At 39.1% G+C, this 25,863-nt stretch overlaps 1 protein-coding gene across 2 annotated transcripts in view; it reads left to right on the top strand.

Annotated features, from left to right (window-relative positions):
• Nucleotides 1-25,863, top strand: part of dhx36 (DEAH (Asp-Glu-Ala-His) box polypeptide 36) — a 237,501-nt gene that overhangs the window by 154,158 nt on the left and 57,480 nt on the right. For both annotated transcript variants that reach the window (XM_081372075.1, XM_081372074.1), the window contains exons 15-16: nt 1,876-2,019; nt 4,287-4,404. In XM_081372075.1, coding sequence (XP_081228201.1) covers nt 1,876-2,019; nt 4,287-4,404 — 262 coding nt within the window. The remainder of the gene's footprint in view (nt 1-1,875; nt 2,020-4,286; nt 4,405-25,863) is intronic.

Below are 25,863 nucleotides of genomic sequence, written 5' to 3'. Positions count from 1 at the left end.
AGTGAGCTGAATGTTTCCGGGAACGGTGACATGTGATGAGTGCACGCAGGGCAGCGCACGTAGTGGGGCTCGGGCACGAGACATGAAGGCATCTGATTGGTTCTTTACATTCGCACCGAATGGCAGTGATTGGTCAGAGTTTTTACTGTCCTGCAGCTGCTACAGAGGTCTGATTTTTTTCATTCCTTTTTCTGAACACATAATGTATTGACTACTCTCAGGATGGAAGGACCATTTCACCCAGTATAAAAAAAAAGTGTTTCTGAACAGGATTACCTACCCTAGCTTTAAGTAAGGCAGATCAATAATATTGTTGAATATTAAATGTCCACAACTAAGCAAGCCAAAAGCCAAGGCAACAGTGTCAAGGAACCAAAACTCCATCAGGTGACAGAATGGAGAAAAAAGCCTTGGGAGAACCCAAGCTCAGTCGGGGGCCAGTTCTACTCAGGCCAACGAGCGAACAGTGTATGATTATGATCCAGGCAGCATTACAGGTCAGAAGTCAGATTGGTCGTGTCGATGAAGCCTTCCCCGGGCTGATGAGGCTGGCACTTCAGGGATGCGTCATGGATTCAGCTGTCTGGCCAATCAAAGCAGAGTAGCAATAAAAAAAAAGCAATCCATACACTATAAGGACCATTTCTTCTTGCCGGTCGTCCGCCATGTTTGTTTGCTTAACTTCATGTTTGATTCGAGAGTTTTTGCGAGATTTCCCGTTTTCATGTTGGAGCACTCCACACATTAGAGGAACAAAACGGATAAATCTATGAATTTTTTTCGTCATGTTTGTGGTCTCTCACATTTTGAAAATATTATAAGATTTTAAAAATCTTTTAGTGTGGCCCCAGCTTCAGATGATTCTCACATACTGAGATTTCATTGTAATCCTTCTCACAACGTCACTGAATTCACCAATGAGTATTCACGTGAACAATGTATGATGTTGTATATGGTATCATTCTAATCCTTGACCATCAAAACATAGGGGTATACATCACATTTTCCATGTTATCATGTTTGGTTCAGGAGATATAATACAAAATACATAATTAAAGGTATAGCGGAGGATCTTTCCGAATTTTAGATAAGACCCGCCCTCTCCACTTTTTGAAAAGTTTGATTGATTCACCAGAATGATTGACAATTAGGAGGACCAGTAGTATAGGCTATCCACCCGGAAGTATAAAATCCTCCGCTATACCTTTAAGTTATGGCGGAAAGCAAAATGGTCGCCATAGCATACCGATTTTGCAATGGCTCCATTTCTGAAAATGTTCAGGGGGCGTATTACGGTATTACAGAAACTTTCTATCTTAATTAAAAGTTAATTTAGGATTTTTCAAAAAAAAAAAAATATTACAGAAGCAAATCTTATGTTGATTTAGGATTCTTATCCTATGTTACAAAATCAAATTTTACCTATTATTAAAAATAATAATAAATATGTGCATGGATAAATCATTTATAATAAACACTGCAGTATTCCATTAAAAAAAATAAGCCAGATAAGAAATTACAATTTTGATTTCATGGTGACAAGAGACACATTTCTTAGTGAAACGGAATATTCAATGAGAAATAACGCAAGACTCAACTTGATTTTATTCATTGGCATTTGTTTGGATTCTTGGGGGAGAGGAGGAAACATTAGCACATGATATTATTGGCTTTTGTTACAGGCAGAAAAGTTTCAGACGGCAAGAAAAGTTTTTCCCCCCTCTTAGAATAATGTGACCTAATGAATCATGACCAGGGACATTTATTAAGACAAAAAAATTTGCCAATTTTGACTTTAGAGGACATTTTTTCCTCTACTTTCGTGTCATCATGAATACCTTGTGATATTTCTCTTTTAAACTCTGTCTCTTTCAGTATTACGATAGATGATGTTGTGTATGTGATCGATGGAGGGAAGATTAAGGAAACTCATTTTGACACCCAGAACAATATCAGGACCATGACAGCGGAGTGGGTGAGCTTAGCCAACGCCAAACAAAGGAAGGGCCGTGCTGGCAGGTACAGATCTTTCTCCCTCTCTCTCCCTCCCCTCATTTATCCTCCTTTATATGTTATTCCCTCCATATATCAGCAGCTCTTCCTCAATCCATTCACAAGTATCAAAACCAATTTCAGTCGTAGGAATTGCACCCCGTGGAAGAATGTCAAACCTCTCAGGAGGATATGCAGTGTATGCTTGTATCACCGAAATGCTGTGGGATAAAATTGATTTCAAGTTTTTTCTTTTTTTCGTATCACACTATTTTGGGATTTTAGTTTCTATTCCACAGTGAATTTTTATAAAACTTAAAGAAATTAATTTATCCACGTATTGCTTCATTCTGTAGTACTTTCTTTTGTAGAAAATTACGATTATAATCAATACAGCAGTTTTTGACAGTTTATAGTGACCAAAACTATTTAAAAAAATAAAAAACATAAAAATGTTATCCATATGACTTGTGCTATTTGTAGGGGGTGGGTAATATGACCAAATTATTATATCACAATAATAGTCTTTTTTTTTTTTTCACAATGACTATATATCACAATATAGTTATTTTTGCTTGAAATAAGGTTGTTGCAATATCAAAATGTTAGACTTTCAAAACTTAAAAAAATTATTATTCTCAACACCAACTTTGATATCACAGCAAAAACTAATTCAGCGAAAGGACAAATTAATATAATGAAACAAAGATATAAATAGATCAGTGCTTAATATTTTTCAGGCAGGTCTATTTATCAGAAAAAAAAAATTGAATCAATTTGTCAAATGTATAAAAAAAATAATAGATAAATATACAGTTTTCACTCTATAAATTAAATCTTCATTGTTTCGTATTAAAAGCTACAAAAGCTAGTCAAGAACAGTGAATGATTTTTTTCTCTCTTTTTCTTTTGTTATTTGATTAACATTAAAGGGATAGTTCACCCAAAAATGAGTCCATGTCATTCCAAACCTGCATAACGTTCTTTTATTTTGTGGAACACAATATTTTTTCTAATTAATTATAATTTTTTTCCCACTGCGGAAATAATGTCATATAGGTTTTTAACATGAGGGTGAGTAAATAATGATAGAATTTCAAACCCTGTTTAATCTGAATCTAATAACACTTCTCCTTTCATCTTTTCACATCCTCAGGTCTTTTCATTTCTGACTAGTATTTTTGTTCATGAAAGGTCTGTCTGTCGAGACAGTGCTTCTCTCAAGGTTTTTTTTTTTTTTTTTTTTAAGTCCACACAGAGAGGAAAGATGTGGCCTTGAATAGCTTCATAGTTATCTCAGTCTTTTGTTATCTCAATCATTTGATAGGAAAGTGAAAAAAAAAAAATCTTCCTGTTGGCTTTTCTTGAAAGTTGAAGGCCACATTCCTCACTATACGTAAATCCTGTTTGGTTCTCTCTCTTTGTGTCTATTTACTCTAAATGGACTGTAAATCTACTTTAATTGGGAATATGTCAAAGATGTTTTTCATGATGTTGTTTAGTTTGCATTGAAAAACTGAAGCTTTGTGTGTGTGCAGTTTTGTCCGGTGTCTACATGTTGGGGTTTAAATTGGCATAGTGACTCATGCTTTTTAGACAGTGAGCGAGAGTGTTTGTTTGTATGAAAGAGAGAGAATAAGTCAGTCACTAGTTTTGCATCTACATGAATCTGCCCTACTGCTCAGCATAGGCTCTGACACACCATTTCTTTTTTATACTTGTTCACAAATGCCCAAATGTATACCCCCTCTTATTGTACCTGTGCACATTCACACGCACTGCCCCGTTGCCACAGTAACTCCATAGCACTGCATTATTCATGGGAAAGCAAATTGACTTTCACATATCCCAGACTTTGACTAGTCGTACATAGACAAACCGTTGACTTTCGGCATAAAGTCTGAGCCCCATTGCAGCTTAGACTGGCCGAAATGCAGAAAATGTGAAAAACAATAATGTCTACCTTTGTTACTTATCTTTCTCTCCCTCCCCATCCATGAGAATTACAGAATTCAGTTCAGTATATTCAAATCAAATAAATACAGGTTTTTAGTTTAAACTGATACAATATAATTTTAATATATAATATATCTTCATTTGGTCTGCTAAATTAATAAAAAAAAAAAAAAAACAGGCTGAAATGTTTTTGTACACTACCTACGCATGATTGAACTCTCGATTACATTTAGCCAGTAGCAATTTGCATTCATCAAAGAGACTTTCCTGATGGATGCAGTGTGACATTGTATTTCCTGTGTCCCTTTTGTTTTGTGTGTGTGTTTGTGTCTGGGCAGAGTGTCTCCAGGGAAATGTTATCACCTGTATAATGGACTGAGGGCCAGCCTCCTGGATAACTACCAGTTACCTGAGATCCAACGCACTCCACTTGAAGAGCTTTGCTTGCAAGTAAAGGTGAGAGAGAGAGAGAGAGAGAGAGAGAGAGCTCTCCAACACATACACTCTCTTCTTTACATACGCACAACCTCTTTCCCTTGTATCTGTTTGGCTATAATGGGGCCTGAAGGCAGAGGTTTCACAAATAGTCTCCGAGCACACAAACAAACTAATGGATTCAAAGGGACATTAATCACTGTCATTGTATCTGAGAGCCAGTGTAATCGTATAACTATGCCTTTTAGCTGTGTCAGTTACTGCTCATTTTCATCTCCATATGGCTGCCCAGTACCAGTTCTGTCTGCTGCTCAGTGGTACAGCAGGGCCCTGATGAACATTCACTCTCATTTATTCACACAAAGCCTTCATCTTATTAGGGCCCGAGCACCGATGGTGAGAGGACCCTATTGTTTTAGGACCCTATTGTTTCTGCTCCGTTTATTATTATTCCGCTTCTTCTTCTTCTCCAAAGTGAATCGCTTTTTAGAGGGCCTAAACATGCTCGAAAACTCATGAAACTTTGCACACGCTTCAGAAGTGGTGAAAATTTACGTGTGATGTGGGTTTCAAAATTGGGTGGGGGAAATTCTGTAAATTATTGCCCCCACATTTTGCCCTGGCTCCGGTGACAATGACCCAATACCTACAAAAAAGTCTCTTGGAGCATAGCCCTAAACACAACAGGAAGTGAGCTATTTTGAACTTCCTCTCAGATTTTGGGCAGTTTTTGCCATTTCCTGATGTTGTACTTTAACGAACTCCTCCTACAGTTTTGATCTGATCCTCTTCAAATTTGGTGAGTGTAATCTTAAGATCTTTGCAACGTTAAATTGCGAAGATCTTGAGTTTTCGTCGAAGGGTGTGCCCTGGGCGGCCTGACAAACGTACACCCAATTTCGGCCTTTTGGTGATATATGCATGATCAGATAAGTTCTCTGTCAATGTTGCTTGCAGTTCCGATGTTGCTAGGCAACCACAGACAGCCTGCAGTAACTCAGGCATACAATTTCCAATCTGCCCCAAACTTCACATGTTTGATAAGAGTCCTGTCCTGAAAACATGACCATGCTCATATTCAGTTATAGTAATAGTGCCACCTGCTGGTAGCAGGAAGTGTGGCAAATACAAAATGTGCTCGAAAAATCATGAAACTTTGCACACACTTCAGAAGTGGTGAAAATGTACGTGTGATATGGTTTTGAAAATTGGGTGGGGCAAAATGGCTTACTTATTGCCTCTACATTTTGCCCCGGCTCGACGTTTCACGTACAGGTATGAAATTTGGTACATACATGTAATGACCCAATACCTACAAAAAAAGTCTCTTGGAGCGTAGCTCTAAACACAACAGGAAGTCAGCTATTTTGAACTTCCTCTCAGATTTTTTGCCATTTCCTGATGTTGTACTTTAACGAACTCCTCCTACAGTTTTGATCTGATCCTCTTCAGATTTGGTGAGTGTAATCTTAAGGCCTTTCCTAAAGGCGCCGGGTGGCGGTGGCATGGGTGCGAGGGCCCTTTTCATCGCTGCTTGCAGCTTTAATTATTATGGCCCGAGCACCGATGGTGAGAGGACCCTATTGTTTTTGCTCCGTTTATTAGGGCCCGAGCACCGATGGCGAGAGGACCCTATTGTTTTTGCTCCGTTTATTAGGGCCCGAGCACCGATGGTGAGAGGACCCTATTGTTTTTGCTCCGTTTATTAGGGCCCGAGCACCGATGGTGAGAGGACCCTATTGTTTTTGCTCCGTTTATTAGGGCCCGAGCACCGATGGTGAGAGGACCCTATTGTTTTTGCTCCGTTTATTAGGGCCCGAGCACCGATGGTGAGAGGACCCTATTGCTTTTGCTCCGTTTATTATTATTAGGGCCCGAGCACCGATGGTGAGAGGACCCTATTGTTTTTGCTCCGTTTATTATTCTTCTTCTTCTTCTTCTCCAAAGTGAATCGCTTTTTAGAGGGCCTAAACATGCTCGAAAACTCATGAAACTTTGCACACGCTTCAGAAGTGGTGAAAATTTACGTGTGATATGGTTTTCAAAATTGTGTGGGGCAAATTCGGTAAATTATTGCCCCCACATTTTGCCCCGGCTCTACGTTTCACGCACAGGTATGAAATTTGGTATATACATGTAATGACCCAATACCTACAAAAAAAAGTCTCTTGGAGCATAGCCCTAAACACAACAGGAAGTGAGCTATTTTGAACTTCCTCCTAGATTTTGGGCATTTTTCATAATTTCCTGATGTTGTACTTTAACAAACTCCTCCTACAGATTTGATCTGATCCTCTTCAAATTTGGTGAGTGTAATCTGAAGGCCTTTGCGACGTTAAATTGCGAAGATCTTGAGTTTTCGTTGAAGGGTGTGCCCTCGGCGGCCTGACAAACATCTATCTATAAATTACAGGAACGTCTGTCTGTCTGTCTGTCTGTCTGTGTGTGTGTGTGTGTGTGTGTCTGTTCCTCGCATATCTCTCGAACCGTTAGTCCGATTGATTTCAAACTCGACAGGTGTCTTGCCACGGGCACGGGTAAGTGCAGTGCCAAGTTTGACATTGTTTGGATGAGAAATGCAAAAGATATCGTTAAATATATCATTTTTAGAAGGTTGTGGTTTAAAAATAAACATTCTGACATTAAAGAGTTGTATCGGTCAAAGAAGCCCCAAGAAGGTTGTGGTTTAAAAATAAACATTCTGACATAAACACTCAGTCAGCTACACTGTTTACTTCTGAATATTATAGTTTGGTTCCCGAACGTGATAAATCCATCTATCTATAAATTACAGAAACGTCCGTCTGTCTGTCTGTGTGTTATTCGCATATCTCTCGAATGTGAGAGAGCCACTAAATGTGTGAAAACCACTATTTTCTGTTTCAAACTTTCACATAGCATCTTTAGGTTATAACAACATTGAAAATCAAAATCTGGATTTGAATTTTTTAAGATTTATTATAAAAACGGATTATTTTTTCCCAAAAATGCAATAAATTCATGACTTTTTTTTTTTTTTTTTCAAAATGCAATTAATCCATTGAATCAATATAAAGTTTTTTTTCATCATATTGCCATCGCAAGAAATATATCCTGAACTTTTTTGACGGCGATCAGCTCACAAAAACTGATTTTGCACGGGCACTTTGCACTGCTCCCTGAATCGAGGTGCTTATTCATTTGTGGATGTAAACTGAATCTGTAAGTCAGCTATGCTGTTAGTGTTTACTTCTGAATATTATATTTCATTCTGGTGCGCTTAACGTTGTCGCTACTGTGTAATAGTAGCCTATGCTATTCACCAACTAAACATATCCTATTCAATGCGTTCACAGTCTCTTTCACGGGCATCATTTGTAGTTGCCTATTCACAAACTGTTTGGTCAAGCATAGCGTTTTCTCGGAGTTCACTGTGTGCTTTTTACCATGCACAAATAAAAATGTCACTGAACTTTTGCTGTGTAATTGTAACAATGAGCACACACCAAACCAACAATTACTAAACACACACAAAAACTGATTTTGCACGGGCATTTTTTGCACTAGTTCACCCAATTTCGGCCTTTTGGTGATATATGCATGATCAGATAAGTTCAATATTAATGTTGCTTGCAGTTCCGATGTTGCTAGGCAACCACAGACAGCCTGCAGTAACTTATGCATACAATTTCCAATCTGCCCCAAACTTCACATGTTTGATAAGAGTCCTGTCCCGAACACATGACCATGCTCGTATTTGGTTATAGCAATAGCGCCACCTGCTGGTAGCAGGAAGTGTGGCAAATACAAAACGTGCTCGAAAAATCATGAAACTTTGCACACGCTTCAGAAGTGGTGAAAATTTACGTGTGATATGGTTTTTAAAATTGGGTGGGGCAAAATGGCTTAATCTTTGCCCCAAAATTTCCCCCGGCTCGACGTTTCACGTACAGGTATGAAATTTGGTACATACATGTAATGACCCAATACCTAAAAAAGTCTCTTGGAGCGTAGCCCTAAACACAACAGGAAGTCAGCTATTTTGAACTTCCTCTCAGATTTTGTGCAGTTTTTGCCATTTCCTGATGTTGTACTTTAACAAACTCCTCCTACAGTTTTGATCTGATCCTCTTCAAATTTGGTGAGTGTAATCTTAAAGGGACACTTCACCCATTTGCATTAAGCTTTGCATTGTTAGAAACCCAGTCATACTATTGAATGGTCGTGCAACACTCTCTCATTTTCCCCTGAGATGGGAGAAATCTGTTATTTACCTCTTACACTTCCTCCTACAATGACGCAAAAATCGTCATTTTGCGTCATTGTAGGAGGAAGTGTTAGAGGGGGGGATTTCTGTTAAGACTACAGACACTAGTTTCTCATCTTTCCCAGGGTGGGGCGCGCTCACGCTACAGACCTATTAAGGATCAGTGGGTGGGACTTTACTCTCTGAAACTGAAAGCAATATCCTCCATCTTGTTTGTAGCTAAGCTAACAGGCGCTGTGGAGACAGATGTAAAGTTATTAGGGCCCGAGCACCGATGGTGAGAGGACCCTATTGTTTTTGCTCCGTTTATTATTATTATTATTCTCCAAAGTGAATCGCTTTTTAGAGGGCCTAAACATGCTCGAAAACTCATGAAACTTTGCACACGCTTCAGAAGTGGTGAAAATTTACATGTGATATGGTTTTCAGAATTGGGGGGGGCAAATTCGGTAAATTATTGCCCCCACATTTTGCCCCGGCTCCTGGTTTCACGTACAGGTATGAAATTTGGTACATACATGTAATGACCCAATACCTACAGAAAAGTCTCTTGGAGCATAGCCCTAAACACAACAGGAAGTGAGCTATTTTGAACTTCCTCCTGGATTTTGGGCATTTTTCGTAATTTCCTGATGTTGTACTTTAACGAACTCCTCCTACAGATTTGATCTGATCCTCTTCAAATTTGGTGAGTGTAATCTTAAGGCCTTTGTGACGTTAAATTGCGAAGATCTAGAGTTTTCGTCGAAGGGTGTGCCCTCGGCGGCCTGACAAACATCTATCTATAAATTACAGGAACGTCTGTCTGTCTGTCTGTCTGTGTGTGTGTGTGCCTGTTCCTCGCATATCTCTCGAACCGTTAGTCCGATTAATTTCAAACTCGACAGGTGTCTTGCCACGGGCACGAGTAAGTGCAGTGCCAAGTTTGACATTGTTTGGATGAGAAATGCAAAAGATATCGTTAAATATATCATTTTTAGAAGGTTGTGGTTTAAAAATAAACATTCTGACATTATAGAGTTGTATCGGTCAAAGAAGCCCCAAGAAGGTTGTGGTTTAAAAATAAACATTCTGACATAAACACTCAGTCAGCTACACTGTTTACTTCTGAATATTATAGTTTGGTTCCCGAACGTGATAAATCCATCTATCTATAAATTACAGAAACGTCCGTCTGTCTGTCTGTGTGTTATTCGCATATCTCTCAAATGTGAGATAACCACTAAATGTGTGAAAACCACTATTTTCTGTTTCAAACTTTCACATAGCATCTTTAGGTTATAACAACATTGAAAATCAAAATCTGGATTTGAATTTTTTTAAGATTTATTATAAAAACGGATTATTTTTTCCCAAAAATGCAATAAATTCATGACTTTTTTTTTTTCAAAATGCTATTAATCCATTGAATCAATATAAAGTTATTTTTGATCATATTGCCATCGCAAGAAATATCTCCTGAACTTTTTTGACGGCGATCAGCTCACAAAAACTGATTTTGCACGGGCACTTTGCACTGCTCCCTGAATCGAGGTGCTTATTCATTTGTGGATGTAAACTGAATCTGTAAGTCAGCTATGCTGTTAGTGTTTACTTCTGAATATTATATTTCATTCTGGTGCGCTTAACGTTGTCGCTACTGTGTAATAGTAGCCTATGCTATTCACCAACTAAACATATCCTATTCAATGCGTTCACAGTCTCTTTCACGGGCATCATTTGTAGTTGCCTATTCACAAACTGTTTGCTCAAGCATAGCGTTTTCTCGGAGTTCACTGTGTGCTTTTTACCATGCACAAATAAAAATATCACTGAACTTTTGCTGTGTAATTGTAACAATGAGCACACACCAAACCAACAATTACTAAAAACACACACAAAAACTGATTTTGCACGGGCATTTTTTGCACTAGTTCACCCAATTTCGGCCTTTTGGTGATATATGCATGATCAGATAAGTTCAATATTAATGTTGCTTGCAGTTCTGATGTTGCTAGGCAACCACAGACAGCCTGCAGTAACTCAGGCATACAATTTTCAATCTGCCCCAAACTTCACATGTTTGATAAGAGTCCTGTCCTGAACACATGCCAATGCTCATTATGATTATAGCAATAGCGCCACCTGCTGGTAGCAGGAAGTGTGGCAAATACAAAACGTGCTCGAAAAATCATGAAACTTTGCACACGCTTCAGAAGTGGTGACAATTTACGTGTGATGTGGTTTTAAAAATTGGATGGGGCAAAATGGCTTACTTATTGCCCCTACATTTTACCCCGGCTCGACGTTTCACGTACAGGTATGAAATTTGGTACACACATGTAAGGACCCAATACCTACAAAAAAGTCTCTTGGAGCATAGCCCTAAACACAACAGGAAGTCAGTTATTTTGAACTTCCTGTCAGATTTTGGGCAGTTTTTGCCATTTCCTGATGTTGTACTTTAACAAACTCCTCCTACAGTTTTGATCTGATCCTCTTCAAATTTGGTGAGTGTAATCTTAAGGCCTTTCCTAAAGGTGCCGGGTGGCGGTGGCAGGGGTGCGAGGGCCCTTTTCATCGCTGCTTGCAGCTTTAATTAGGGCCCGAGCACCGATGGTGAGAGGACCCTATTGTTTTTGCTCCGTTTATTATTAGGGCCCAAGCCCTGAAAGGGCGAAGGCCCTATTGTTTTCGTAAGGATTATTATTTTTTTTTTTCTTCATTATTTTTTTTTTGCCTTTTTGCCACTTTTGGGGCCCTTAACATGCTCAAAAACTCTTGAAATTTTGCACACACGTCAGAACCTGCGGCCATCAGGGCCGGGCTGAAGCTGGTACCGGGGCGTGGCAGGGGGGCTCGACAGCGCCCCCTGGAATGGGGTCCGAAAACTTGGTCCATAAATCAAACACGCTTGCATGTAATAATATGAAACTCAGTACACATATAGATCTCATCGGGCCGAACAACTTTCGTGCTCTAAGTTTTACAAAAGCCCAACAGGAAGTTGGTTATTATACGTTGTTTGGAAAACGCATACAATGGAATGTGAAATACTCCTCCTAGGGATTTCATCCGATCGCCACCAAACTCGGTGAGAATAAAGTCAAGACATTGAGGATCAATTCTTGCGAACAGATTTTTGATATCTCGAACGGTTTGGCCGTGGCGAGGAAACGAATTTATGGCGAATAATGGGACACAGGAAGTGTGTTATAACTTCTGCATACATTGACTGATCTTGATGAAACTTCAGCAGTGTATTCGTTGTAAGAGGCCGATCACATGGATGTGACTATTGTGAGTCAAAGTTATAGCGCCACCAACTGGCAGCAGGAAGTGTGTCACTTTCAAAATGCTTTGAAGTCACCCTCTTACTTTTACCCGATTTGCTTCAAATTTTATGTGTATAATGTAAACACACGGCAGATGTAGACCTGTGAAAGGATTATTGATATCTTAGATACTGTTGCCGTGGCAACGCATCAAATTTTAATATTCTTTTCGGATGCGTTTGAGACTCTTAGCATGCTTGAAATTGGATGAAACTCGACAGACACATAACACTTATTAGCCAGTAGACATGTGAAAAGATTCAGAAACGGGCGTGGCAGGGGGGCTCAACAGCGCCCTCTTGAACAGGGTCTGAAAACTTGGTCCATATATCAAACACGCTTGCATGAATTAATATGAAACTCGGTACACATATAGATTTCATCGGGCCGAACAACTTTCCCTCTGTCAAGTTTCACACCAGCCCAACAGGAAGTCGGCTATTATGGGTTGTTTGGAAAACGCTTGCTGTGGAATGTGATGTACTCCTCCTAGAGAATTCATTCAATCACCTCCAAACTCAGTCAGCATGAAGTCAAGACATTGAGAATGCTAAATTGCGGACGGATTTTTGATATCTCGAACGGTTTGGCCATGGCGAGGAAACAAATTTATGGCGAGAAAAGAGAGGAGACGAAGTGTTATAACTTCTGCATACATTAACTGATCTTGATGAAACTTTAGCAGTATGTTCGTGGTAAGAGGCCGATCAGATGGATGTAACTATTGTGAGTCAAAGTTATAGCGCCACCAACTGGCAGCAGGAAGTGTGTCACTTTCAACATGCGTTTGACAAAAGTGGGTGGGTTAGTTTTACCAACAGTTACAAAAATCAGTATATATATTGGTCTCACCGAGCCGGACAACTTTCTAATTTACAGTTATTAGCTCCGAGCAAAAGGAAGTCAGATATTTTGGTTTGAATGTGGATTTTTTGGATATTTCAGACTCTGAGTTTTTGAGCTACTCTTCCTAACGGTTTTATTTTATTCACACCAAACTTTTTCAAAATGATAAAGATACATTAAAGATGCTAAATTGTGAACGGATATTAAACATCTCAAACGGTTTTGCTATAGTGAGGGACTAAAGTAAAGTAACACTTAAAGCCTCATCTTCTAAAAATGTAATTAAACACCATTTATTTCTATATAAAAGTATAAAAATGTCACAACTAAACCCATTTTATTCTTTTTTTTTTTCAATTTAATAAATATTTATAAGTTTAAAAATAGTAATTGTACTATTTAGTCCCATAAAAGTCAAGTCATACATAGGGCTATACTGCCCTCTTGTGTTCAAAATCAGGTAGGCCTATTGTATCTACATAAAAATATACTAGGTATGTGACGGTGAGAATATTTTACCACCGGTTAATCGACGTGTGACACCGCTGGAGGCTTTTGAATCGCCAACTTAAAAACGAAAGTAAAATATGTTCGTCCACACTGACATTGATAGTGGTTGAGCGAGTGTTTCAAATGAATTCCTATGGAAGTAGGAATTAACTGAAAAACGTTCACTCTGTTCTGCTCGTTCCTCGCCGTGGATGCGCACCGTTATGAATGCCCGTGCAGCCATGAGCATTTTAGTTTAATTTTAAAATTAGCGCCTTTCGGGGGTTGATTGCTTGAAATTATTTTACAAAAGCACAATGTTGTGTTTTATTGCAACTGTACACAAATATAAGTTAACACTTTGCAGTTTGAATGTCGTCCTGTATAATGACGGAGCATGTTTTTATGTGTCCACTGTTCAATCGCGCCCACACCACACACACACACCCACCCACACACACACGGTTTACTATCTTTGTGGGGACTCTCCATAGATTTAATGATTTTTATACTGTACAAACTGTATATTTTATCTCCTTACACTAACCCTACCCCTAAACCTACCCACCACTGAAAACTTTCTGCATTTTTACATTTCCAAAAAAAACTCATTCTGTATGATTTATAAGCTTGTTTACCCATGGGGACCTCTATTTAGGTCCCCACTGTGACACGAGTCCCCATGAGTCTGTGTGCATTCAGGTTGAAGTCCCCACCGGGATAGAAAAACATGAACACACACACACACACACACACACACACACACACACACACACACACACACACACACACACACACACACACACACACACACACACACACACACACATTCCAGCATTGCAATCTTGACATCGCAGCCTGTTCATTATAGCCTTAATAAAATATAATAATAAAATAGTTAACCTAACATATAAAAATTACACTGCTCTAAATAGTCAGTAGTACAATTCGTACATTCACAGTAAGCACCGCTCCACTGTGATGTTTCAAGCACATTTTTGCGCGTGTGAAGAGGATGATTTTTTCTGTCGATATTGGAACACGAGTGAAGAACAAAGCCTATAATAAAGAATAGTTTAGCATCCAAATACATCGCAAATGCTGAAACATTTTGATTCTAATGAGAGGGTTACGTAAGCCCAACAGTGCTTACTTTCGTTTTAATTTTTACATTAAATTTAAAAGATTTGTTGTGGGATATTTTGAGTGTATCATAAAATCAGAATAAGCTAATAAGGTTTCTGTCTTATATATATATATATATATATATATATATATAAAATATATATATAAATATAGCTGCGAGCAGCGATGAAGGGCCAAAGCCGGTGGCACCGCCACCCCGGTGCCTTTATGTAACTAAAGGCACCAGGGTGGCGGTGCCACCGGCTTGGGCCCGTAATCGCTGCTCGCAGCTATATTTATTCTTCTTCTTCTTCTTCTCCAAAGTGAATCGCTTTTTAGAGGGCCTAAACATGCTCGAAAACTCATGAAACTTTGCACACGCTTCAGAAGTGGTGAAAATTTACGTGTGATATGGTTTTCAGAATTGGGGGGGGCAAATTCGGTAAATTATTGCCCCCACATTTTGCCCCGGCTCCTGGTTTCACGTACAGGTATGAAATTTGGTACATACATGTAATGACCCAATACCTACAGAAAAGTCTCTTGGAGCATAGCCCTAAACACAACAGGAAGTGAGCTATTTTGAACTTCCTCCTAGATTTTGGGCATTTTTCGTAATTTCCTGATGTTGTACTTTAACGAACTCCTCCTACAGATTTGATCTGATCCTCTTCAAATTTGGTGAGTGTAATCTTAAGGCCTTTGTGACGTTAAATTGCGAAGATCTAGAGTTTTCGTCGAAGGGTGTGCCCTCGGCGGCCTGACAAACATCTATCTATAAATTACAGGAACGTCTGTCTGTCTGTCTGTCTGTGTGTGTGTGTGTCTGTTCCTCGCATATCTCTCGAACCGTTAGTCCGATTGATTTCAAACTCGACAGGTGTCTCGCCACGGGCACGAGTAAGTGCAGTGCCAAGTTTGACATTGTTTGGATGAGAAATGCAAAAGATATCGTTAAATATATCATTTTTAGAAGGTTGTGGTTTAAAAATAAACATTCTGACATTAGAGAGTTGTATCGGTCAAAGAAGCCCCAAGAAGGCTGTGGTTTAAAAATAAACATTCTGACATAAACACTCAGTCAGCTACACTGTTTACTTCTGAATATTATAGTTTGGTTCCCGAACGTGATAAATCCATCTATCTATAAATTACAGAAACGTCCGTCTGTCTGTCTGTGTGTTATTCGCATATCTCTCGAATGTGAGATAACCACTAAATGTGTGAAAACCACTATTTTCTGTTTCAAACTTTCACATAGCATCTTTAGGTTATAACAACATTGAAAATCAAAATCTGGATTTGAATTTTTTAAGATTTATTATAAAAACGGATTATTTTTTCCCAAAAATGCAATAAATTCATGACTTTTTTTTTTTTTTCAAAATGCTATTAATCCATTGAATCAATATAAAGTTATTTTTGATCATATTGCCATCGCAAGAAATATCTCCTGAACTTTTTTGACGGCGATCAGCTCACAAAAACTGATTTTGCACGGGCACTTTGCACTGCTCCCTGAATCGAGGTGCTTATTCATTTGTGGATGTAAACTGAATCTGTAAGTCAGCTATGCTGTTAGTGTTTACTTCTGAATATTATATTTCATTCTGGTGCGCTTAACGTTGTCGCTACTGTGTAATAATAGCCTATGCTATTCACCAACTAAACATATCCTATTCAATGCGTTCACAGTCTCTTTCACGGGCATCATTTGTAGTTGCCTATTCACAAACTGTTTGCTCAAGCATAGCGTTTTCTCGGAGTTCACTGTGTGCTTTTTACCATGCACAAATAAAAATGTCACTGAACTTTTGCTGTGTAATTGTAACAATGAGCACACACCAAACCAACAATTACTAAAAACACACACAAAAACTGATTTTGCACGGGCATTTTTTGCACTAGTTCACCCAATTTCGGCCTTTTGGTGATATATGCATGATCAGATAAGTTCAATATTAATGTTGCTTGGAGTTCTGATGTTGCTAGGCAACCACAGACAGCCTGCAGTAACTCAGGCATACAATTTTCAATCTGCCACAAACTTCACATGTTTGATAAGACTCCTGTCCTGAACACATGCCAATGCTCATTATGATTATAGCAATAGCACCACCTGCTGGTAGCAGGAAGTGTGGCAAATACAAAACGTGCTCGAAAAATCATGAAACTTTGCACACGCTTCAGAAGTGGTGACAATTTACGTGTGATGTGGTTTTAAAAATTGGGTGGGGCAAAATGGCTTACTTATTGCCCCTACATTTTGCCCCGGCTCGACGTTTCACGTACAGGTATGAAATTTGGTACACACATGTAAAGACCCAATACCTACAGAAAAGTCTCTTGGAGCATAGCCCTAAACACAACAGGAAGTGAGCTATTTTGAACTTCCTCCTAGATTTTGGGCATTTTTCGTAATTTCCTGATGTTGTACTTTAACAAACTCCTACAGATTTGATCTGATCCTCTTCAAAGTTGGTGAGTGTAATCTTAAGGCCTTTGTGACGTTAAATTGCGAAGATCTTTAGTTTTCGTCGATGGGTGTGCCCTCGGCGGCCTGACAAATGTTAACCAAATTTCGGCCTTCTGGTGATATATGCATGATCAGATAAGTTCAATATTAATGTTGCTTGCAGTTCCGATGTTGCTAGGCAACCACAGACAGCCTGCAGTAACTCAGGCATACAATTTCCAATCTTCCCCAAACTTCACATGTTTGATAAGAGTCCTGTCCTGAACACATGACCATGCTCATATTTGGTTATAGCAATAGCGCCACCTGCTGGTAGCAGGAAGTGTGGCAAATACAAAACGTGCTCGAAAAATCATGAAACTTTGCACACGCTTCAGAAGTGGTGAAAATTTACGTGTGATATGGTTTTCAAAATTGGGTGGGGCAAAATGGCTTAATTATTGCCCCTACATTTTGCCCCGGCTCGACGTTTCACGTACAGGTATGAAATTTGGTACATACATGTAATGACCCAATACCTACAAAAAAGTCTCTTGGAGCGTAGCCCTAAACACAACAGGAAGTCAGCTATTTTGAACTTCCTCTCAGATTTTGGGCAGTTTTTGCCATTTCCTGATGTTGTACTTTAACAAACTCCTCCTACAGTTTTGATCTGATCCTCTTCAAATTTGGTGAGTGTAATCTTAAGGCCTTTCCTAAAGGTGCCGGGTGGCGGTGGCAGGGGTGCGAGGGTCCTTTCCATCGCTGCTTGCAGCTTTAATTAGGGCCCGAGCACCGATGGTGAGAGGACCCTATTGTTTTTGCTCCGTTTATTATTAGGGCCCGAGCACCGATGGTGAGAGGACCCTATTGTTTTTGCTCCGTTTATTATTATTCTTCTTCTTCTTCTTCTCCAAAGTGAATCGCTTTTTAGAGGGCCCTAAACATGCTCGAAAACTCATGAAACTTTGCACACGCTTCAGAAGTGGTGAAAATTTACGTGTGATATGGTTTTCAGAATTGGGGGGGGCAAATTCGGTAAATTATTGCCCCCACATTTTGCCCCGGCTCCTGGTTTCACGTACAGGTATGAAATTTGGTACATACATGTAATGACCCAATACCTACAGAAAAGTCTCTTGGAGCATAGCCCTAAACACAACAGGAAGTGAGCTATTTTGAACTTCCTCCTGGATTTTGGCCATTTTTCGTAATTTCCTGATGTTGTACTTTAACGAACTCCTCCTACAGATTTGATCTGATCCTCTTCAAATTTGGTGAGTGTAATCTTAAGGCCTTTGTGACGTTAAATTGCGAAGATCTAGAGTTTTCGTCGAAGGGTGTGCCCTCGGCGGCCTGACAAACATCTATCTATAAATTACAGGAACGTCTGTCTGTCTGTCTGTCTGTGTGTGTGTGTCTGTTCCTCGCATATCTCTCGAACCGTTAGTCCGATTAATTTCAAACTCGACAGGTGTCTTGCCACGGGCACGAGTAAGTGCAGTGCCAAGTTTGACATTGTTTGGATGAGAAATGCAAAAGATATCGTTAAATATATAATTTTTAGAAGGTTGTGGTTTAAAAATAAACAGTCTGACATTAGAGAGTTGTATCGGTCAAAGAAGCCCCAAGAAGGTTGTGGTTTAAAAATAAACATTCTGACATAAACACTCAGTCAGCTACACTGTTTACTTCTGAATATTATAGTTTGGTTCCCGAACGTGATAAATCCATCTATCTATAAATTACAGAAACGTCCGTCTGTCTGTCTGTGTGTTATTCGCATATCTCTCAAATGTGAGATAACCACTAAATGTGTGAAAACCACTATTTTCTGTTTCAAACTTTCACATAGCATCTTTAGGTTATAACAACATTGAAAATCAAAATCTGGATTTGAATTTTTTTAAGATTTATTATAAAAACGGATTATTTTTTCCCAAAAATGCAATAAATTCATGACTTTTTTTTTTTCAAAATGCTATTAATCCATTGAATCAATATAAAGTTATTTTTGATCATATTGCCATCGCAAGAAATATCTCCTGAACTTTTTTGACGGCGATCAGCTCACAAAAACTGATTTTGCACGGGCACTTTGCACTGCTCCCTGAATCGAGGTGCTTATTCATTTGTGGATGTAAACTGAATCTGTAAGTCAGCTATGCTGTTAGTGTTTACTTCTGAATATTATATTTCATTCTGGTGCGCTTAACGTTGTCGCTACTGTGTAATAGTAGCCTATGCTATTCACCAACTAAACATATCCTATTCAATGCGTTCACAGTCTCTTTCACGGGCATCATTTGTAGTTGCCTATTCACAAACTGTTTGCTCAAGCATAGCGTTTTCTCGGAGTTCACTGTGTGCTTTTTACCATGCACAAATAAAAATATCACTGAACTTTTGCTGTGTAATTGTAACAATGAGCACACACCAAACCAACAATTACTAAAAACACACACAAAAACTGATTTTGCACGGGCATTTTTTGCACTAGTTCACCCAATTTCGGCCTTTTGGTGATATATGCATGATCAGATAAGTTCAATATTAATGTTGCTTGCAGTTCTGATGTTGCTAGGCAACCACAGACAGCCTGCAGTAACTCAGGCATACAATTTTCAATCTGCCCCAAACTTCACATGTTTGATAAGAGTCCTGTCGTGAACACATGCCAATGCTCATTATGATTATAGCAATAGCGCCACCTGCTGGTAGCAGGAAGTGTGGCAAATACAAAACGTGCTCGAAAAATCATGAAACTTTGCACACGCTTCAGAAGTGGTGACAATTTACGTGTGATGTGGTTTTAAAAATTGGATGGGGCAAAATGGCTTACTTATTGCCCCTACATTTTACCCCGGCTCGACGTTTCACGTACAGGTATGAAATTTGGTACACACATGTAAGGACCCAATACCTACAAAAAAGTCTCTTGGAGCGTAGCCATAAACACAACAGGAAGTCAGCTATTTTGAACTTCCTCTCAGATTTTGGGCAGTTTTTGCCATTTCCTGATGTTGTACTCTAACAAACTCCTCCTACAGTTTTGATCTGATCCTCTTCAAATTTGGTGAGTGTAATCTTAAGGCCTTTCCTAAAGGTGCCGGGTGGCGGTGGCAGGGGTGCGAGGGCCCTTTCCATCGCTGCTTGCAGCTTTAATTAGGGCCCGAGCACCGATGGTGTGAGGACCCTCTTGGAATTGCTCTGTTTATTATTATTATTATTATTCTTCTCCGCATTGAATTGCATTTTTGAGGGCCTAAACATGCGCGAAAACTCACGAAACTTTGCACACGCGTCAGAACTGGCGAAAATTTACATCTGATATAGGTTTCAGAATTGGACGGGGCAAAACGGCTCGATAGCGCCACCTATAAAAGTTCAACGGAGTGCGCTTCCCGCAACGTTCCACGTACGTGCACGAAATTCGGTACATACATGTAATGACCTAATACCTACAAAAAAGTCTCTTGGAGCATAGCCCTAAACCCAACAGGAAGTCAGCCATTTTGAACTTCCTCCCAGATTTTTGTGCAGTTTTTGACATTTTCAGGCCTCATACTTTAACAAACTCCTCCTACAGTTTTAATCTGATCATCTTCAAATTTGGTGAGTGTAATCTTAAGGCCTTTGCGATGTTAAATTGCGAAGATCTTGAGTTTTCGTCGAAGGGCGGGTCCTCGGCGGCCTGACAAATTTTGATGTTTTGCCATGAAACAGGAAGTTGCTGTAACTCAGGCATGGAATGTCCAATCTGCCCCAAACTTCATACGTTTGATAAGAGTTCTGTCCTGAACACATGACCATGCTCATATTCAGTTATAGTCATAGCGCCACCTGCTGGCAACAGGAAGTGACATGTTTAACACTGTTATGGACTCCTAATAACATATAAAAAAGTGCCAGCAAGTGCTAAACATGCTAACAACATACTAGAAGCATGCTAAAACATGCTAGCAAACTCTTAGCTAAGTGCTAAAGCATGCTATTATTGCAATTAAATAGGAATTTGCTGTAACTCAGGCATGGAATGTCCAATCTGCCCCAAACTTCACACTTTTGATAAGCGTTCTGTCCTGAACATATCTACATGAGAATATTCAGTTATAGTAATAGCGCCACCTACTGGTAACAGGAAGTGTCATGTTTAACACGTTGATGCCATTCTAGCAACATGTTAAAAATGCCATTGACTTCTAAACATGCTAGAAACATGTTAAAACATACTAGCAATACTTAGCTAAGTGCTAAAGCATGCTAATTCAATGAAACAGGATGTTGTTGTTACTCAAGAAGGCAATGTCCAATCTGCGCCAAACTTCACACTTTTAATAAACGTTCTGTCCTGAACACATGACCATGCTCATATTCAGTTATAGTCATAGCGCCACCTGCTGGCAACAGGAAGTGACATGTTTAACACTGTTATGGACTCCTAATAACATATAAAAAAGTGCCAGCAAGTGCTAAACATGCTAACAACATACTAGAAGCATGCTAAAACATGCTAGCAAACTCTTAGCTAAGTGCTAAAGCATGCTATTATTGCAATTAAATAGGAATTTGCTGTAACTCAGGCATGGAATGTCCAATCTGCCCCAAACTTCACACTTTTGATAAGCGTTCTGTCCTGAACATATCTACATGAGAATATTCAGTTATAGTAATAGCGCCACCTACTGGTAACAGGAAGTGTCATGTTTAACACGTTGATGCCATTCTAGCAACATGTTAAAAATGCCATTGACTTCTAAACATGCTAGAAACATGTTAAAACATACTAGCAATACTTAGCTAAGTGCTAAAGCATGCTAATTCAATGAAACAGGACTTTGTTGTTACTCAAGAAGGCAATGTACAATCTACCCCAAACGTCACACGTTTGATAAGAGTTATCTCTTGAACACATGTCCATGCTCATATTTAGTTATAGTCATAGCGCCACCTGCTGGCAACAGGAAGTGACGTTTAACACTGTTCTTGACTCCTAATAACATATAAAAAAATGCCAGTAGGTGCTAAACATCCTACCAACATACTATAGACATGCTAAAACATACTAGCAAACACTTAGCTAAGTGCTAAAGAATGATATTACTGCAATTAAATATGAATTTGCTGTAACTCAGGCATGGAATGTCCAATCTGCCCCAAACTTCACACTTTTGATAAGCGTTCTGTCCGGAACACATGACCATGCTTATATTCAGTTACAGTCATAGCGCCACCTGCTGGCAACAGGAAGTGACATGTTTAACACTGTTATGGACTCCTAATAACATATAAAAAAGTGCCAGCAAGTGTTAAACATGCTAACAACATACTAGAAACATGCTAAAACATGCTAGCAAACTCTTAGCCAAGTGCTAAAGCATGCTATTATTGCAATTAAATAGGAATTTGCTGTAACTCAGGCATGGAATGTCCAATCTGCCCCAAACTTCACACTTTTGATAAGAGTCATGGCCTGAACACATCTACATGAGAATGTTCAATTATAGTAATAGCGCCACCAACTGGCAACAGGAAGTGACATGTTTAACACGTTGATGCCGTTCTAGCAACATGTTAAAAATGCCATTGAGTTCTAAACATGCTAGAAACATGTTAAAACATGCTAACAATGCTTAGCTAAGTGCTAAAGCATGCTAATTCAATGAAACATGACTTTGTTGTTACTCAAGAAGGCAATGTCCAATTTGCACCAAACTTCACACGTTTGATAAGAGTTCTGTCCTGAACACACATCCAAGCTCATATTCAGTTATAGTCATAACGCCACCTACTGGCAACAGAAACTGACATGGTTAACACAGTAATGCAGTACTAACCACATAATTATTGTGTACTAAGCATGCTAGAAACACACTAAACATGCTAGCAACACTTAGCTGAGTCATGAATAGGGTTGGGTATCGGTTGGGTTTTATCCGATACCAGTACCTACTCGGTATTTTTCAAACGGTTCCGGTGCTTAAACGGTTCTTGAAACGGTACTTAACAAAACTAAACCGCACACACTTTATCAAAAAAATAATACCTGAGTGTGTGTGTGTGTGTGTGTGTGAGAGAGAGTGATTTTCTGATTTCTGATTAAATGAAAAATTGTGCCATTTAAAAGGCTACTGATGTAGCCGAAAACACTTGAGTTAACATCAAAATTTTGTCTTCTAATATTATGACTTTTACAAAACAGAGAAATATCTGACACTGAGCAGAAATATTTAACACACACAGTATAGCCTCATATAAATATACTTGATATTGATATACTTCATACTTGATATGCAAGATTTGCAGTTGGCATTAAAATACTAGACTTATCCGAAGAGGAACACTGGCAGCTGAACTTGAACTTTAGTCAGGCGTGTCAGAGGTTTTGGGTTCTAATCCGCATTCGTAGTTTATTTTTTTTTTTTTTACGATTATGCTCATCAGTGGTTGTATATCAAGCAGGGACACGTTGTGTCCATTATATTTTGTGATTTCACCAGAATGAATAGATAGGCGTCGTCTAGGGCTTAAAGGGATACTCCACTTTAAAATGAAAATTCTGTCATCATATACTCACCCTCATGTTGTTTCAAACCTGTATGAATTTCTTTCTTCTGCTGAACAGGAAGGAAGATATTTAGAAGAATGTCAGTAACCAGACAGTTTCTGGTCTCATTGACTTCCATAGGCTAGTAGGAAAAAAAAATACTATGGAAGTAAATGAGACCAGAAACTGTCTGGTTACTGATATTATTCTAAATATCTTCCTTTCTGTTCAGCAGAAGAAAGAAATTCATAAAGAATTGAAACAACATGAGGGTGAGTACATGATGACAGAATTTTCATTTTAAAGTGGAGTATCCCTTTAAATCAAACTTCATTCACGCACATATGAAACCCTTGCATACACATATAGGCCTACTAAGTAGTCATACATGTATACTGCTGAATGCTCAAACTAATATGAAATGCTCAACATCACATCTAAAGTCGCTCACGCACAAACACGCAAACTCTACACACACACGAGACGCGCGGAACTCTCCGCGCATACTCATCTGAGACGCGAGCACACACACACACACACACACACACACACACACACACACACACACACACACAAACTCTCCGCGCACATAATCATATAGACGGCGCCTCATAAATAGATCGATCTCCGCAACGAAGCGCGCGTCCGAGTGACAGTGCGGTGTGCGCGCGCCACAAGAGAAAACACTGTATCCGCGCCACTGATCGCAGCGGCAACGAGCACTTTGATCACTTGATTTAAAAAACGCATTTCAGCGCTAGATCGCCTCTTATTTAACAAACGAACTAAATTAATGCTCGCTCTGCTGGTTTACTGGAGATGTTTTATTATTGGATCATTCGTGCCGCGAGATGTTTTATAGGGGGCGGTAAAAAAACGTCAGGCACCGAAATCAGGCACCGAAAGTTTCGTTCTTATTCGGTCTGGTTACTACCGTTTACGTCGGAACCGGTTCCCTATTGGAACCGGGTCTCGGTACCCAACCCTAGTCATGAAGCATGCTATTATCACCATTATACAAAACATTTTGTAACTGACTTTGACATACTCTTACTATATATACCTCCTTAAATGTACATTTCCCAACCATGCTCTGTCTTCCTAAAGCCACCGAGTGTTGATGGCACGGGTGCGAGGGCCCTTTCATCGCTGCTTGCAGCTTTAATTATTCTTCTTCTTCTTCTTCTCCAAAGTGAATCGCTTTTTAGAGGGCCTAAACATGCTCGAAAACTCATGAAACTTTGCACACGCTTCAGAAGTGGTGAAAATTTACGTGTGATATGGTTTTCAGAATTGGGGGGGGCAAATTCGGTAAATTATTGCCCCCACATTTTGCCCCGGCTCCTGGTTTCACGTACAGGTATGAAATTTGGTACATACATGTAATGACCCAATACCTACAGAAAAGTCTCTTGGAGCATAGCCCTAAACACAACAGGAAGTGAGCTATTTTGAACTTCCTCCTAGATTTTGGGCATTTTTCGTAATTTCCTGATGTTGTACTTTAACGAACTCCTCCTACAGATTTGATCTGATCCTCTTCAAATTTGGTGAGTGTAATCTTAAGGCCTTTGTGACGTTAAATTGCGAAGATCTAGAGTTTTCGTCGAAGGGTGTGCCCTCGGCGGCCTGACAAACATCTATCTATAAATTACAGGAACGTCTGTCTGTCTGTCTGTCTGTGTGTGTGTGTGTCTGTTCCTCGCATATCTCTCGAACCGTTAGTCCGATTAATTTCAAACTCGACAGGTGTCTTGCCACGGGCACGAGTAAGTGCAGTGCCAAGTTTGACATTGTTTTGATGAGAAATGCAAAAGATATCGTTAAATATATCATTTTTAGAAGGTTGTGGTTTAAAAATAAACATTCTGACATTAGAGAGTTGTATCGGTCAAAGAAGCCCCAAGAAGGTTGTGGTTTAAAAATAAACATTCTGACATAAACACTCAGTCAGCTACACTGTTTACTTCTGAATATTATAGTTTGGTTCCCGAACGTGATAAATCCATCTATCTATAAATTACAGAAACGTCCGTCTGTCTGTCTGTGTGTTATTCGCATATCTCTCAAATGTGAGATAACCACTAAATGTGTGAAAACCACTATTTTCTGTTTCAAACTTTCACATAGCATCTTTAGGTTATAACAACATTGAAAATCAAAATCTGGATTTGAATTTTTTTAAGATTTATTATAAAAACGGATTATTTTTTCCCAAAAATGCAATAAATTCATGACTTTTTTTTTTTCAAAATGCTATTAATCCATTGAATCAATATAAAGTTATTTTTGATCATATTGCCATCGCAAGAAATATCTCCTGAACTTTTTTGACGGCGATCAGCTCACAAAAACTGATTTTGCACGGGCACTTTGCACTGCTCCCTGAATCGAGGTGCTTATTCATTTGTGGATGTAAACTGAATCTGTAAGTCAGCTATGCTGTTAGTGTTTACTT

The sequence above is a fragment of the Scardinius erythrophthalmus genome, assembly GCF_964197995.2.
Source record: "Scardinius erythrophthalmus genome assembly, chromosome: 8".
Classification (NCBI taxonomy): Eukaryota; Metazoa; Chordata; class Actinopteri; order Cypriniformes; family Leuciscidae; genus Scardinius; species Scardinius erythrophthalmus.
Note: the sequence above shows the minus strand (reverse complement) of the source record. Positions and strands in the feature narration are given on the sequence as shown.